Source organism: Solea solea, chromosome 20, assembly GCF_958295425.1.
Source record: "Solea solea chromosome 20, fSolSol10.1, whole genome shotgun sequence".
Lineage (NCBI taxonomy): Eukaryota > Metazoa > Chordata > Actinopteri > Pleuronectiformes > Soleidae > Solea > Solea solea.
Genome location: NC_081153.1, coordinates 775,001 through 790,748, shown reverse-complemented (window position 1 = coordinate 790,748; position 15,748 = coordinate 775,001). Strand labels below are relative to the sequence as shown.

The following is a 15,748-nucleotide window of genomic DNA, read 5'->3' as shown; positions in this document are numbered from 1 at the left end:
TAAGGTGGGAGGGCTGGAAGGTATTCTGCTAACTGTCTATAATGTACATTCTACATACTATTTTAACTCATTTTTTATACTCTACGTGGTAATATCTTTTTATTTTGTCATTTTCATTTTGGTCATGCATGTTTATTATTATTGTCTTTGCTGCTGTAACAATGTAAATGTCCCCACTGCGGGACAAATAAAGGACGATCTTAAATTGGCAGAAAAGGCAAAAATCACATAGATCTCACTGGACCAGAAAAGTTCTAAAATATGCAGTTTTATAATGGACCTCTCTCCCCAGTGACAGCAATGTCTTATTGTAACTTTTGTTATCTCAACAATAACAACACCCAGCAAACATGTCACAGGGGCCATGTCACAGGGGCCAAGTCACAGGGGCCATGTCACAGGGGCCACGTCACAGGGGCCACGTCACAGGGGCCACGTCACAGGGGCCACGTCACAGGGGCCATGATAAACAGCAGGAGAAAATCCCCTCGGTACGTCACGACTTTGTAATCAAAGTGATGTTAGCTCTCTAGTGCTGTTAGCCCAGCTGCTACACCACACAAACACCTTCTGAGTGCTAATGCTAATGCTACTGTTACTGACACTTTTTCAGCTCTCTACTGGCCCAACTTCCCGGGATCTCACCTTAACTATGGCAGCCCTAGGGGAGTGTCAGTGGTGGAAGTTGAAGAGAAAATCAATTTTCATAAATCCATTTATTGCTCAGCCTTAACATCTATCTTCTGCACTGATAGTGGCAGCAAACAAGTCTCTTTTTTAATCAAAAGCTGCTTTTTACTGTCGTCTCTCAGGACTTCCTCTCCTATGGCACTTTTCCATTATACAATTCCAGCATGGCTCACCTCGGCTCAGCTCGGCTCGGCTTGGTATGGTTTTCCATGACTATAGTCTACTAGTACATCCTCAGCGTGGTCGTCATGGCACTGCTGCATGAAACTGCTGTGATGTCGTCAAACACACTAGTAAATAGTGACTTGTAAAGCATTTCTTTTCGGTATACTAAATTATTTGACTCTGTTAATGTCCTTGCTAAATGATTGACAATGATCTACAGTTAACATTGTTTGATTCTTGTGTGGGAACATCCCACTCATGACTCTCCCAGTGACAACACTCTGACCAATCTGTGGCCAGCAGTCTGTCTGGTGCCCTCCCCCTGGGGTACCAGAGTACAATGGTAGAGTAAGGTCAGACAGACAGGTTAGCTGATTGGGCGACAGACTTTCCCTTTTCAGAGCTGTCTTTGAGGACGGCGTCCGTTGTTGTCTGTTGGGTCAAAAGAGGTTCGCTGTCCTCTTTCGTTGTTGTCACACTAGTAATAATAATAATATGTAGTATTTATAAGACACTTTACACTGCAAAATGATCTCAAATTGCACACAGTAACAATAATAACGTTAAAAAACAGTAGTAAGATCAAAACTGTAAAACAAGTAACATCAAAACATTGAAACAAGCAGCGTACCACCATAAAAGCACAAGTGAGATAAAGAGGAACGCTGTTTTTAACAGTCTGTGGTGCCCTAAGATGGTCTTACAGTCCCCCATTGTGCGGGTCTTAGTCCTGGTGGGGAGGAGACATAATGTTGGAAGAGCAGAGGGATGGTGCTCAGGTGTGTAGTGACTCTGTTCAAGGCTGTTCCTGTGCTGGGAGCACTTGTTGTGTTAAGGTGGTCCTGTAGATGGACCTTGGAGAGGAATGGGAGGATGGATATGGGCCTGGAGTTTACAAGGATTTCAAGGTTAAGGAAGGGTTTTTTGACAAGTGGTCTGATTATGGCAGTTTTCAAGGCAGATGGAACGTGACTGGTTTCTCACTGTGCCGATCAGGACTGTTGGCGGAGACGTGTGCGTTCACCAGAGCTGTAGGGAAGAGGTTGAGGGACACAGTTAGATAATGTCCATGACCTCCTGCTATGATGCTTCTGGGAAGGAGCACAACAGCCTGGAGATCCTCTGTCTTACCCAATGCATTAGCAAAGTTTAAAGACCACCCATAGTCCCTTCCTACCTAAATGAACTTTAATGTAATGTGCTAAACCTCCTCATCTGGAACCAAAGGGATTTACTGGTCTTCATCATCTCCCCCACCATTAAAATACAAAACTTAAAATAGAAGTACCGTTAAATATGTTCTTTAAAAAAATGAAAACTCTTATCAGCAAGTTGCACCAAAGCTCACAGACCCAGCAAGGAGTGCATTAATCAGAGCGGAGAACCAGAGAGAATCTGAGAGAAGCTCCAAGTGTGTGTCCAAAGGATCCCTGTAGGCCACACACTCCACACTAATCTGTAAGCATTAACCTGCTTTTGGTGAAGGTTAATGGAAGTCAGAAAAACAGCTGTACACACTCGGGATGCACCGAACCCGAACATCAGGAAACACTGAAGGAAATGATTCTAAATAAATTCTGTACAATTGTTTTTTAATCTAATGTGGACTTACCTCATATATATACTGTATATATATATACACAGATGTAATAAATAGTATTCATTCTTCAAAGAATAAATCAATTAAGAATCTATGAGAATATTTAGGAGGATCTCATGAAACATATCAGACGCTCTGTGCTTCTCTGGATCTAACACAGTCTGGATCTATATGACGAGGGTCGAGTACGGTCGTGATGAAGTTCAGGGGATCTGGATCTGAGTAGATCTTAGTCAAACATGTTGACAGACAGCCCCATGGTCCATTTCCACCTCTTTTTGTAGAAGATGTCTTCACATGAGCTCAAAGAAACAGACCCTCAGTGTGTGTGTGTGTGTTTTCAGGATCTCTCAGGCTCTATCGATGACCTGCCCACCGGCACAGAGGGGGCTCTGAGCCCAGGTGTCAGCACTTCAGGGGTGTCCAGTAGTCAGGGCGACCAAAGCAACCCGGCACAGTCACCGTTCTCTCCTCACACGTCTCCTCACATACCAGGCATGCGTGGGCCCTCGCCGTCACCAGTGGGTTCTCCCGGGAGTGTCACCCCGTCACGCTCCGGCCCTCTGTCTCCTGTTGCTGTGCCAGGTAAATTCAAGCGTTCAATACAATACTGACACTTTTATGTCTTGTATTAGAATGTTTGCAAACATTTGTATATCTGTAAACTTGGGCCTTCAACCATTATCACAAGATGATACATCGCGATACAAAATCTGTGTCTTGAGATGTTGAAATATCCTCTGCATCACTGTGTAAATGTGCAAGAGAACGTTTGGATGTATATAAATAGAGCACCTTCCTAATGTGCTGTAGTCTCAATACCACAATCAAACAAGAGCTCAAAACTAAAGTTCCATCAACAACACATTACTTTCAACAAAAGACTTTGTTTTCACAATAGTGAAATAAAAATAGTCCAGTTCATTTCCAGTCAGTGGCTTCTGTTGAAGTCGACGTTGTAGAGGATGAAGCACGTCTGTGCTCCTGCTGCCTTTAGTCCCAGTGTTGGACGTCTTCCTGTGTGCTCCCTCTGAACCACTGCCAGGATGCCGATCGGATCAATATCGGTATCGTATCAGAAGTGAAAAAGTTGTATCGGGACATCCCTGGAAATAAGTACAGAAGAAAATAAAAGATACAGAATTGAAAGTAATAACAATTAAAAGCTGAGAAAGTGAGTCTGCAGTGTGATATATAAAAGAAGCACACATACACAGATTATGTGTGTTTGTTTAGATTAGAACACTATAGTTCAATCACAATGAGGATAAAAGAACAGCATACAGATGCTTCTTAAAAACATTTAGTCAAATTGACCTTAATGACCTGAAACTCACAAAATACAGTTCTGTGCAGCAGTCATGGGCCATTAGATTTGTTGTTTGTGTAACACTATAATGACGTTAGTTTCATCATCCATTCATCTAGGTCAGGGTTCATTATTTTCTCATAAAATGTTTCCCAAACTGTTCTCAAATTTGATTTCTTGGAGCAGAGAAGAGCAAAGAAAGCAGAAAATGTTTACATAATAATTATAAGCTGAAAAATCAAAACACTTCTTTTAATAAAACTCTAAAATCCAATAATCCTTGCTAATGACTAAACAATAATGAAAGTGTGTTCTTCTTCTCCAGCTGCTACAGTATTTAGTGTGACCTTCACTTACACTTGAACTATAGCACAAGCCTGGCTCTCTTAAGCCTGGAGTGGAACCCTAGTTAATGTTAGTTCCACTTTTGTTTGTATGCTTTGAACATTTTATACTCCACACACACACACACACACACGGCCAGTTATGCAACTGAGGTGATGTTGTACCAATGACAGCACATTCACGTTCAGATATCAAATCTACAATCATTTAGAGTTATTTTAGAGTCAATTGAAAAGGTTCATGTTCAAATCCACTTTTTTTTTACGAGCAATAAATTCCATTTGTTTCAAGTTCAAGTTTCAAGTCAATGAGTTTTTCAATTTTGACCCAGATAATGGTGATGATCATTTTTCTCTACTTGGAAATGTACTCGTCAAACTACATCACAATAAAAATGATATGGACAAATCAAACTATAACAAAGACAAATTCTCCCTTTAGGGCGCCACAGTCACAGCGGCCTCCATGTTGCCCTTGACAACGAAATGACTAATCCCTCTGATTATGCCAATAAAGAAGTCATTTTTCACTTAATAATAGTGAATTTAGTAATATAATATTAATAACAAAGCCATTTTTCACTTAATAATAGTGAATTTAGTGATATAATATTAATAACAAAGTAATTTTCACTTAATAATAGTGAATTTAGTGATATAATATTAATAACAAAGCCATTTTTCACTTAATAATAGTGAATTTAGTGATATAATATTAATAACAAAGTCATTTTCACTTAATAATAGTGAATTTAGTGATATAATATTAATAACAAAGTCATTTTCACTTAATAATAGTGAATTTAGTGATATAATATTAATAACAAAGTCATTTTCACTTAATAATAGTGAATTTAGTGATATAATATTAATAACAAAGCCATTTTTCACTTAATAATAGTGAATTTAGTGATATAATATTAATAACAAAGTCATTTTCACTTAATAATAGTGAATTTAGTGATATAATATTAATAACAAAGTCATTTTCACTTAATAATAGTGAATTTAGTGATATAATATTAATAACAAAGTCATTTTCACTTAATAATAGTGAATTTAGTAATATAATATTAACAACAAAGTCATTTTCACTTAATAATAGTGAATTTAGTGATATAATATTAATAATAAAGTCATTTTCACTTAATAATAGTGAATTTAGTGATATAATATTAATAATAAAGTCATTTTCACTTAATAATAGTGAATTTAGTGATATAATATTAATAATAAAGTCATTTTCACTTAATAATAGTGAATTTAGTGATATAATATTAATAATAAAGTCATTTTCACTTAATAATAGTGAATTTAGTGATATAATATTAATAATAAAGTCATTTTCACTTAATAATAGTGAATTTAGTAATATAATATTAATAATAAAGTCATTTTCACTTAATAATAGTGAATTTAGTGATATAATATTAATAATAAAGTCATTTTCACTTAATAATAGTGAATTTAGTGATATAATATTAATAACAAAGCCATTTTCACTTAATAATAGTGAATTTAGTAATATAATATTAATAATAAAGTCATTTTCACTTAATATTAGTGAATTTAGTAATATAATATTAATAATAAAGTCATTTTCACTTAATATTAGTGAATTTAGTAATATAATATTAATAATAAAGTCATTTTCACTTAATAATAGTGAATTTAGTGATATAATATTAATAATAAAGTCATTTTCACTTAATATTAGTGAATTTAGTGATATAATATTAATAATAAAGTCATTTTCACTTAATATTAGTGAATTTAGTAATATAATATTAATAACAAAGTCATTTTCACTTAATATTAGTGAATTTAGTGATATAATATTAATAATAAAGTCATTTTCACTTAATATTAGTGAATTTAGTGATATAATATTAATAACAAAGCCATTTTCACTTAATAATAGTGAATTTAGTGATATAATATTAATAATAAAGTCATTTTCACTTAATAATAGTGAATTTAGTAATATAATATTAATAATAAAGTCATTTTCACTTAATATTAGTGAATTTAGTGATATAATGTTAATAACAAAGTCATTTTAATATTCTCTTTTTCTTAAACATGTACAAAATCACAACTGATGACAGGAGGAACTCGGGTCCTGACTGGAGGACGCCTACACCAATATTGAGAAATGTTAATGATAAATGAAAACGTAGTAATATTAATAATGTATTAAAGTAAACGCTCCATGTTCACGCTGTTGGAGGTACTTGAAGGACATGTTCTCGTGCAGCAGCAGCAGCAGCAGCAGCAGCAGCAGACTTCCACCCTCTGTGTCCCTGTAGCACCTGCAGCCTCTGAGGAGGACTCTGCTCCTCCTTCTCTTCTTCATCTTTAGGAAGCTCTGTGTTTTTTCATGTTCCATGTAAGACCCATTTCTCAGGACAAAGATACTGTGTCTGTGGAGACGTTGAGCTAACTGTGGCTCGTGTGCGTCCTGACGCCTGAAACAACTGGAAAAGACTAATGCAGAGAAACGATTTCCATCTTAAATCCATAATGAAATTAGCTTGACATGGTCTTTAAGCCTCTGCTCTTCTATCCTGCAGGTAATCAGATCCCATCACGGCCTCCCAGTGCACATTCGGACAGCATCATGCACTCTTCCATCAGCCAGGACAGGGGTGAGCGTGACGACATGCATTATTCAGATCAGTGCATGTGCTCAGTGTTCCTGTGTGTCAGAGAGCCACGTCTGTAGCTGTGTGTGTGTGGTTGTCAGGTCAGGTGAGGGTAACACTGCTGTGTGTTACTGACAAACAAAAGAGTCAGGGTTTCAACACAGACACACACTGTGATACAGCACTGTTTATTATATTCATCTCAAGGTGTTTCTCCTGCTCCACAGTGTACGTGCGGAACCCTCAGATGCCTCCGTACGGGTCGCCCGGTCACCCTGGTTCTGCTTTATCTCCACGTCAGTCTGCTGGAGGCCAGATGCATGCTGGGATGGGACCCTACCCCCAAAACACCTCCATTGGAAACTATGGGCCTCAGGGGGCCCAGTATGGCCCACAAGGTGAGGCCCTGGGGGCGTAGGCTTGAAAGGCTTTACATCCATTCTAGTAGGGTTTCATTTGATGTGTGTCCAGATCAGCCTGTCAGGTGTGAAACACAGGTTATCTGCATCTACTCTAGCACACCACAAAAAAGTGGCTTTATAAAGTCATTTAGTGTTTATTGTAACAGCCATTTACCTTCCGCTGTGTTCTTCTGTCAAACTCTAAGTAATTAGAAAACACAAATATAAAGCAGCCTGTCGCTCACACACTTGTTCTCCTCCAGTTTAGTTTGGTCAAGAGCTTTGTTATGGCTCTAAATTGCTAACGCGCTCACCGCTAACGTTAGCTGTGGCTGCACTCGCGACTGGGTGCTTAGCATTGACGTGGTAGGCTAAACTTGAGCTGCTTCTATCACTTTACCGTCCGGGCGTTTTTGAAACGTGAATGTCCCGTTCATTCACATGCTCCTCTCTGTAATCACCGCTCCTCACAGTGACAGCTCATGTCCACTTCAGGGTCCCACTGACCAGTGTTTTCAACCCTAACAACTCAAGCACAAGAAGCCCAACACATAAAAACTGATTTTACAAAAACAAATCGCATACGGAAACAGTCCAATTAGAGATTCAAAATTAGATTAACACGACACATAACAAGCTAAATATGACTGTTATTAATTCACCGCAATTAACACGATGATTGCGATTATCGCCGATTTACACCCATGTATACGTATACGTATATACATATATGTATATGTATATACATATACATATACATATATGCATATACATAAACGTATATACATATACGTATATGTATATGTATATATGTATATACATATAAACATACCATGTTACTGTGGTAACCATGCTACTGTAGTAACCATGTTACTGTGGTAACCGTGCTACTGTGGTAACCATGTTACTGTGGTAACCGTGCTACTGTGGTAACCATGTTACTGTGGTAACCGTGCTACTGTGGTAACCATGTTACTGTGGTAACCGTGCTACTGTGGTAACCATGTTACTGTGGTAACCGTGCTACTGTGGTAACTGTGTTACTGTGGTAACCGTGCTACTGTAGTGACTGTGTTACTGTGGTAACCATGTTACTGTGGTAACCGTGCTACTGTAGTAACCGTGCTACTGTAGTAACCGTGCTACTGTGGTAACTGTACTACTGTGGTAACCGTGCTACTGTTGTAACCGTGTTACTGTAGTAACCATGTTACTGTGGTTACCATGTTACTGTGGTAACCATGTTACTGTGGTAACCTTGCTACTGTAGTAACCGTGCTACTGTGGTAACCGTGCTACTGTAGTAACCACATTACTGTAGTAACCACTTTACTGTGGTAACCACGTTACTGTGGTAACCGTGCTACTGTAGTAACCATGCTACTGTGGTAACCATGCTACTGTGGTAAACCATGCTATTGTGGTAACCATGTTACTGTGGTAACCGTGCTACTGTGGTAACCCTTGTTACTGTGGTAACCATGCTACTGTAGTAACCGTGCTACTGTGGTAACCATGCTACTGTAGTAACCACGTTACTGTGGTAACCATGCTACTATGGTAACCATGCTACTGTAGTAACTGTGCTACTGTGGTAACTGTGCTACTGTGGTAACCGTGCTACTGTAGTAACCACGCTACTGTAGTAACCATGTTACTGTGGTTACCATGTTACTGTGGTAACCATGTTACTGTGGTAACCTTGCTACTGTAGTAACTGTGCTACTGTGGTAACCGTGCTACTGTAGTAACCACGCTACTGTGGTAACCACGTTACTGTGATAACCACGTTACTGTGGTAACCGTGCTACTGTAGTAACCGTGCTACTGTGGTAACCATGCTACTGTGGTAACCATGTTACTGTGGTAACCATGCTACTGTAGTAACCATGTTACTGTGGTAACCATGTTACTGTGGTAACCGTGCTACTGTGGTAACCCTTGTTACTGTGATAACCACGTTACTGTGGTAACCGTGCTACTGTAGTAACCGTGCTACTGTGGTAACCATGTTACTGTGGTAACCATGCTACTGTGGTAACCATGCTACTGTAGTAACCATGTTACTGTGGTAACCATGTTACTGTGGTAACCGTGCTACTGTGGTAACCCTTGTTACTGTGGTAACATGTTACTGTGGTAACCATGTTACTGTGGTAACCGTGCTACTGTAGTAACCATGTTACTGTGGTAACCATGTTACTGTGGTAACCGTGCTACTGTAGATGAGAACTGATGAAAAGGGATTCCACTGCACTGATGTGTTCCCAGCTGGACCTTCGGTGGAATCCACACAGGACTGAGTGGGTCTGATTGGGATGCACAAATATAATTATATTAACCTCACAAACTCAGAGCAGCCAAAGCTCTGTGTCCCCCCATGTGATATCTGGCGCCCCCCAGGTTGGGAACCACTGCAATAGAGAACAGTTGTGGTTTTAATGCGGAGGCTGCTCTGGGAATACAAACATCACGTATGTGAGAAACAGCTGATACAATCTGGGACTGTGAGACCAACTGAATGCGAAGTTAAAATGTTGACAGTATTTTCTACATGCTGCACTATAATTGACCTATATTTTTTATATTATACATACTTTTTATTTATTTGAGAACCTTCACATTCACCTTTAAGTTTTGTTTGTAGTAGGTGCAGCAACATGTACCTAAAAAACCAAACCAAACCTAACCAGCTGTGTTTACAGTTGAGTGTGTTTAGTCATTTACACTTGTTAATAAAAAAAAATGTGCATTTCTTTCCGTACCTAAAATGTACAAAAGCATGACATCAAAACCGAGGGGCATACCAAACCTTTACAACCCAAATAAGTACTTGTTTTAATATATAGAAATCATTTTTGTAAATCTAAACAGTTCCATGCCAACGTGTCACACGTGTCAGAAGTCTATTTTGATGATGTCATGTGGTAATGCTCCATCACATTTAAAAAAGATATTTAAATCATGGCAGAATTTCTGCCACAAACGTCACTGACGAGCAGAACGCAGCAGAACTGTGCTGAGCAGTCGACTACATCCATTCTGTCTTGGCTTGTTTTTTTCTAAACCCTAAAAAGGAATCATCCAGACAAACAAATAAACCAAAGAAAAACGAAAACCATACAACATGAAATATTGTTAGAAGAGTGTCGGCTGCAGACCGAAATCTAAATTTCTGTCCATTTCTGATCCTACAAGGTTATCCCAGGCAGCCTGGTTTCACCGGGATGCCCAATGCCAACTACCCCAGTGGACCCAATATGGGTGGCACCATGAACCCAATGCCTGGTCAGGGCAGTGGGGCTTCTTACGGGAACATGCCACCTAGTAGAGTAGGCCAAGGCCAGATGGGTGCACGGCCCTATGGCCCTGGTATGGGCTCTAACGTGGGCAGCGTGCCTCCTCATGTGGGCTCTGGGATGTGTCCCCCTCCAGGTTTGAACAGGAAGGATGGCGGCTCCTCCATGCACCATGGATCTACTAACTCCATACACAACAGGTGGGTGTTTTACAGCTTGTGTCTGCATCAGTCTACTTGAGACCTAAGTCCCGGGTCATACTTTCCACATCCTGTGTCCACAAAGAGCCACTACATGAGGTCCCACATTAGTCTAGTGTTTCTGCATGAAAACTTGATATTTACCTCTCAATGACCATAGTGCACCTCTGCACACACAGAAAGTATGACCTACACCAGGGATAGTCCATCCAAATCCTGAGAAAAATATCCATTAAAGAGGAATTAAAACCCCTAAACCACTTTTTTAAGGTTATCTAGTATCAATAATATTATTGACTGATCCAGGTCCAACTCTTGGTAGTTTAGGGTTAAATGTGTGTATGTACTGCCTTCTCAGGATAAACACCTCCCATTACATATGAATTCTCCTATTAGCTGGCTCCTCCCATGTTGTCGTCACTAACTGTCCTCCTCTAGTCACGCCCCCACAGACACAGCAGTGGGGCGGGGCTCGGAGTGGATAGCAGCACTCATATTTCTGCATAAATTCAGCAGGAGCGAGAGAGGAAGTAGGAAAATAAAACATCCGGTTTACTTTTCAGAATAAAAGATCCCATAATGAAACCACATCACAGTTCACTTTACTACATCACAGAAAGAGTCCCCGCGAGCTCAGCGTGCTCCTGTTTAATCGCTCTGTAGAATCACTGCTCTGTTTGTTGTGTTTACAACATTTAAAGTGGATTTCTTTGCCAGAAGAACCACAAAAAAACCTCGTCTCTGACTCCAGCTGTGCAGCTGTGGAAGCGGGCGGATGTGAGACGGCAGCAGTGAAGTGGAACTTGGCTGACCTGACCCCGTCCATTCTACCTAGCAACAGTGAATACTATTTTCTGATTGGCTGATAGGTCGCTAATTCAAGACAGCTCTATGAGTGAACTACGCAGAGCAATCTGCCTTCACATCAGCTATTCATATATTATTCATTGACTTTTATCACTTATCAGTGTGGGAAATGTCATGTGTGGCGTGTAAATGTGTGTATCGCGCTAAATGCAGCTCTAAGCTGCCACTGGAAATGCCACCATTTACTCTTGCTGATCGTCACGCCCCCTGCAGTGCTCACTCCCGCCCCCACTCACCGATAACTCCCTGCCCACTTTTTGTAGATTTTTAAAATCAGGCATTGGGTGGAGTCAGCTTCAGAACAGGGGTTTGGTTCCTCTTGAAGCAAAGGTCCACAATATCCAACAAGTGGTGGTTAAATGGTTACATCCAGTATAATGTATATTTAAATAAGTGCCTCCCAGTTGTACAAATAAATAATATTTGAATAAATAAAAAAATATGAAATATACAAATGTAAAATGTAAAAAAGTATTTTCTCATGTCAAGCGAATCTAAAAAAAAGATCACTTAGATGTATATATTAACATTTTAAGAATCAAAATTAAAACCCTATTATATTAAAGCTAATTACAGTGCTGCATGCTCCTGTGAGTCTGTGTTAGCTTTTTATAATACCATAATATATGGTTAAAAAGTCCTTTGTAATCAACTAACTGAGAATTCTGCAAGCATGAAACTGCAAATATGTAACAACAGAAGCCCTGACAAAAAACATGAATGGAAGCGAGTACTTAAGCATCAGTGCTATTGTTTTAGTCAAGTGCTTAAGTCCAAGTTGAGTTTCGAATCCTAGTGTTGAAGTCCAAGACTCATTGGTGTCAATCAATGGACATTATTTTGAAGTTTTAATTCATACTGCACATCAGTGAGAATCAGGCTCCAGCCCCAGTCAGATACATGTCAGAGGCTTGGTCTGTTCTCTGATCTGAGCAGAGACAACATTAGAGACGCTACAGTACTTTCCCCTCTGCAGCATTTTTCACTCCGAAAGTCTACGTTGTTTCTGAGAGGTACCGTTTTAGGCGGCGTGCTCAAGCTGTGGAGTCAATTCATCAATTTTGGCGCAATGGAAGGTGAAATGCTGCGTGATCAAATAGTTGAGAAGACATGCACGCCTCACATACATGAAAGACTGTTAATAGAACCTGAATTAACACTTGACAAAACCTTGGTCAGAATGTTCATGGATACTGAAACAAAGCATGTTCATGCAGTAACAGACAAGGAAATAAGATGCCTGGAAAACAAAAGAATGAAGCGAAAACAGCCAGTGTTACAGATGTGGCTCCCACATCACCTCGCTAATGACCAGTCTTACCCTGCAAGGAATGTTAAATGCAGAAAGTGTGTGAAAACAGGACCATTCTGCTCCGGTTTGCAAATCATCTACTGCATCAGTCAATGAAGTGACTGTATTATGTGTCAACAGGAGAGCAGTTAAAGGGAAACTGAAGGAAAAGTCACTGTAGCCACATCACCGTCTCAAAGCTATAACAGGAATATGCTCGTTGACACTGGATCTGCTGCTTCAAACATATAAACATGACACACTCAGCCCACCCACAGTACAACTGCACACCGACTCAAACACACAAGCTGCGACTACTCCGACGCCTTGAAGCTACAGTCCCTCACCACAATAAGAGTGTACCTGGATTTTTCAATGTTGTCGAGTCCGGCATACCTGAACCTCCACCTGAACCCATAATGGACTATGGAATGGTTTCCCATCCAGAACCACTGCTCTCATCCACGGGCCACAGAGTGGAGAAGGGCATTGGACACGCCAAGAACTTTGTGCATAAAGTACAAGTCCGTCCAGAGGTGAAACCTGTACAACAAAAGCTTCACCGCTTGCCACTTTCAGTGAGGGAGGCTGTCGCCAACAAACTGAATGACCTAGAAGAACAAAGAATCATTGAGAAAATGGACTCTTCTGAATGTAGATGTCACCAGTTTGAGAAATGGAAAGATCTGCATGTGTATAGATATGAGGGAACCTACAAAGCAGTGGTGCCTGACCCCTACCACTGATCAAGGACTTGCTGTCAGAGCTGCTGGATCTAGAATGTTCTCTTTGGACTTTGGACCTAAACAGTGTCTACCTTCAACTGCACTAGGAGAGCAGAAGACTTTTATTACACATTAGGGTCTATATCAGTACTGCAGAGTGCCTTTTGGACTAAGCTCCGCCCCTGCTGCATTCCAAAAAATTATGACAAAGATTCTCAGTGGATTGCAGGGCATATTGTGCTACTTGGATGACGTCATCATCCATGGCTCCTCACAGGCAGATCATGACATTCATCTGGAAGCTTAATGCCTCCTCCGCCAGACTACACTGGACTTCCTGGGCTATAGACTCTCACCTGAAGGCAAACCTGGATGCCCCTGCACCTGTTGATGCAGCTTCCCTGCATTAATTCCTGGGTCTAAGTGCATGGTATAGCCAGCATTGTGGAACCTATGAGGGCCCTGCTGCAAAAGAACAGTGCATTCACCTGGAATGATAAAGCCTTAAAGTTAGGGGCATGATTGTCAATGGACCAGCACTGAAACTGTTTGAGCCACATAAACTCAGAGTGGTCTCCACCGATGCTTCTGATTATGATCTTGGAGCCATCCTAACACAAGTTTATGATGCTGGAAAAGAAGAAACGGTTGTTTTTGCCTCGCGCAGCCTCTCGGATGCTGAAAGAAAATACTCCGTTGTGGAAAAGGAGGCCTGGCATGTGTGGCTCTGGGGAAGAAAATTCCTGCTATGCACGGATCACCAAGCGCTGACTACGCTCCTGACCACGAAAGGGAATAACCGGGCTGGTCTCCGTATAGCCAGGTGTTCTGCTCGTCTCATGGAGTTCCAGTACAGACGACCACTCCCTGGAACTGGCATGGATTACACAGAGACTGTGGAGTCAGGATTGCCACTCCTGCCCTGTTCTTACCAAGCTTTGTGCACAAACACATGGCCAGGGAAAAAGACTACTGTTGACCCTGACTTACAGCCTTATTACATGATACGATTGTAGATGACTGTATTGTCAGAGGCACTCACCGCCTTGTTGTACCAGAGTCCCTGCAGACACACCATGAGACCCATCAGGTCTCGCACAAAGCAACGCCTGAGAGAACTGTACTGGTGGCCAGGGATGGATGGTCAGGTGGAACTTCTCATCAAGGTGTGTGCTACATGTAGACAACATGTAACCCACAATGCACCACTACACCCTATTCCTGTGGCTGCTTGGGAGAAGGTTGGCATTGACATCGTTGGTCCTTTTGAGACTGCACCGAGGCACTGCAGGTTTGCAGTGGATTACTGCAGCAAATGGCCAGAAGATGCTTTTGTCACATTAATGCAGCAATCTTTTCACGAGAGGGGAACCCAAGGGAGCTAGTGAGTGACAATGGTACACAGTTCAGTTCACCTCAGCTGAATTCAAGGAATTTCTCAAGCAACGAGAAGTTGTGCACTTGAGAACATGTTGAACGGTTCAACAGGGGGCTGAAAGACTGTCTGCACACTGCTTCAATACAAGGTGCACCATGGGAAATCATTCATACAATCCTTTCTTATGGATTACACAGCAACTCCTCATGCAACCACAGGAGTCAGGCCATCATGTCTCCTCCATAGAAGGCAAATGAGAACAAAAGTCCAGATCCTGGATGTCATTCCTACGCCAGTGAACGAAGGTGCTGTGAGAGAACGAGTGAAAGACAAGCAGGAAAAATCTAAACAGTACACAGATGTGAAGAGAAGTGCTTTCACCCTGGTGATCAGGTTCAGGCCAGAAAACCAAGGACTGAGGTGAGACAGAAAAGCCCTCACATACCTGCTGGTTGATGGGAGGACATCTGTCTGCACACCAGAGAATTTGTTATTACTTTCTTCAAAGTCAGGAGTTTACATTCACTAAGATTATTATGCCTTTAAACAATTTGAGAAAGCCCAAATGAAGATGTCATGTCTTTGGTAGCTTCTGATTCAGGTTTATTGACAACATTTGAGTTAATTAGAGACACACCTGTGGATGTATGTGTTTAAGGCACACCTGAAACACACTGCTTCTTTGTGTAACATCATGGGAAAGTCAAAAGAAATCAGCCAAGATACCAGGAAGAGAATTGTGGACTTGCACAAGTCTGGTTCTGTTGTTAGCTAGCATGTCCTTTCCCATTAGCCCATCCCATCCTTTAGAACTCTACGTGCTTTCACATCAGA

The 15,748-nt window shown here is 40.7% G+C and overlaps 1 protein-coding gene across 3 annotated transcripts in view; it reads left to right on the top strand.

The window, feature by feature from the left end:
- The window catches only part of LOC131447243 (AT-rich interactive domain-containing protein 1A-like), an 85,534-nt gene that overhangs the window by 53,134 nt on the left and 16,652 nt on the right, over positions 1 to 15,748 (top strand). For all 3 annotated transcript variants that reach the window (XR_009234012.1, XM_058618875.1, XM_058618874.1), the window contains exons 5-8: positions 2,800 to 3,040; positions 6,682 to 6,756; positions 6,981 to 7,151; positions 10,353 to 10,653. Coding sequence is in view for 2 of the 3 variants with exons in the window: in XM_058618875.1 (XP_058474858.1) it covers positions 2,800 to 3,040; positions 6,682 to 6,756; positions 6,981 to 7,151; positions 10,353 to 10,653 (788 nt within the window). In the remaining variant the exon portion in view is untranslated. The remainder of the gene's footprint in view (positions 1 to 2,799; positions 3,041 to 6,681; positions 6,757 to 6,980; positions 7,152 to 10,352; positions 10,654 to 15,748) is intronic.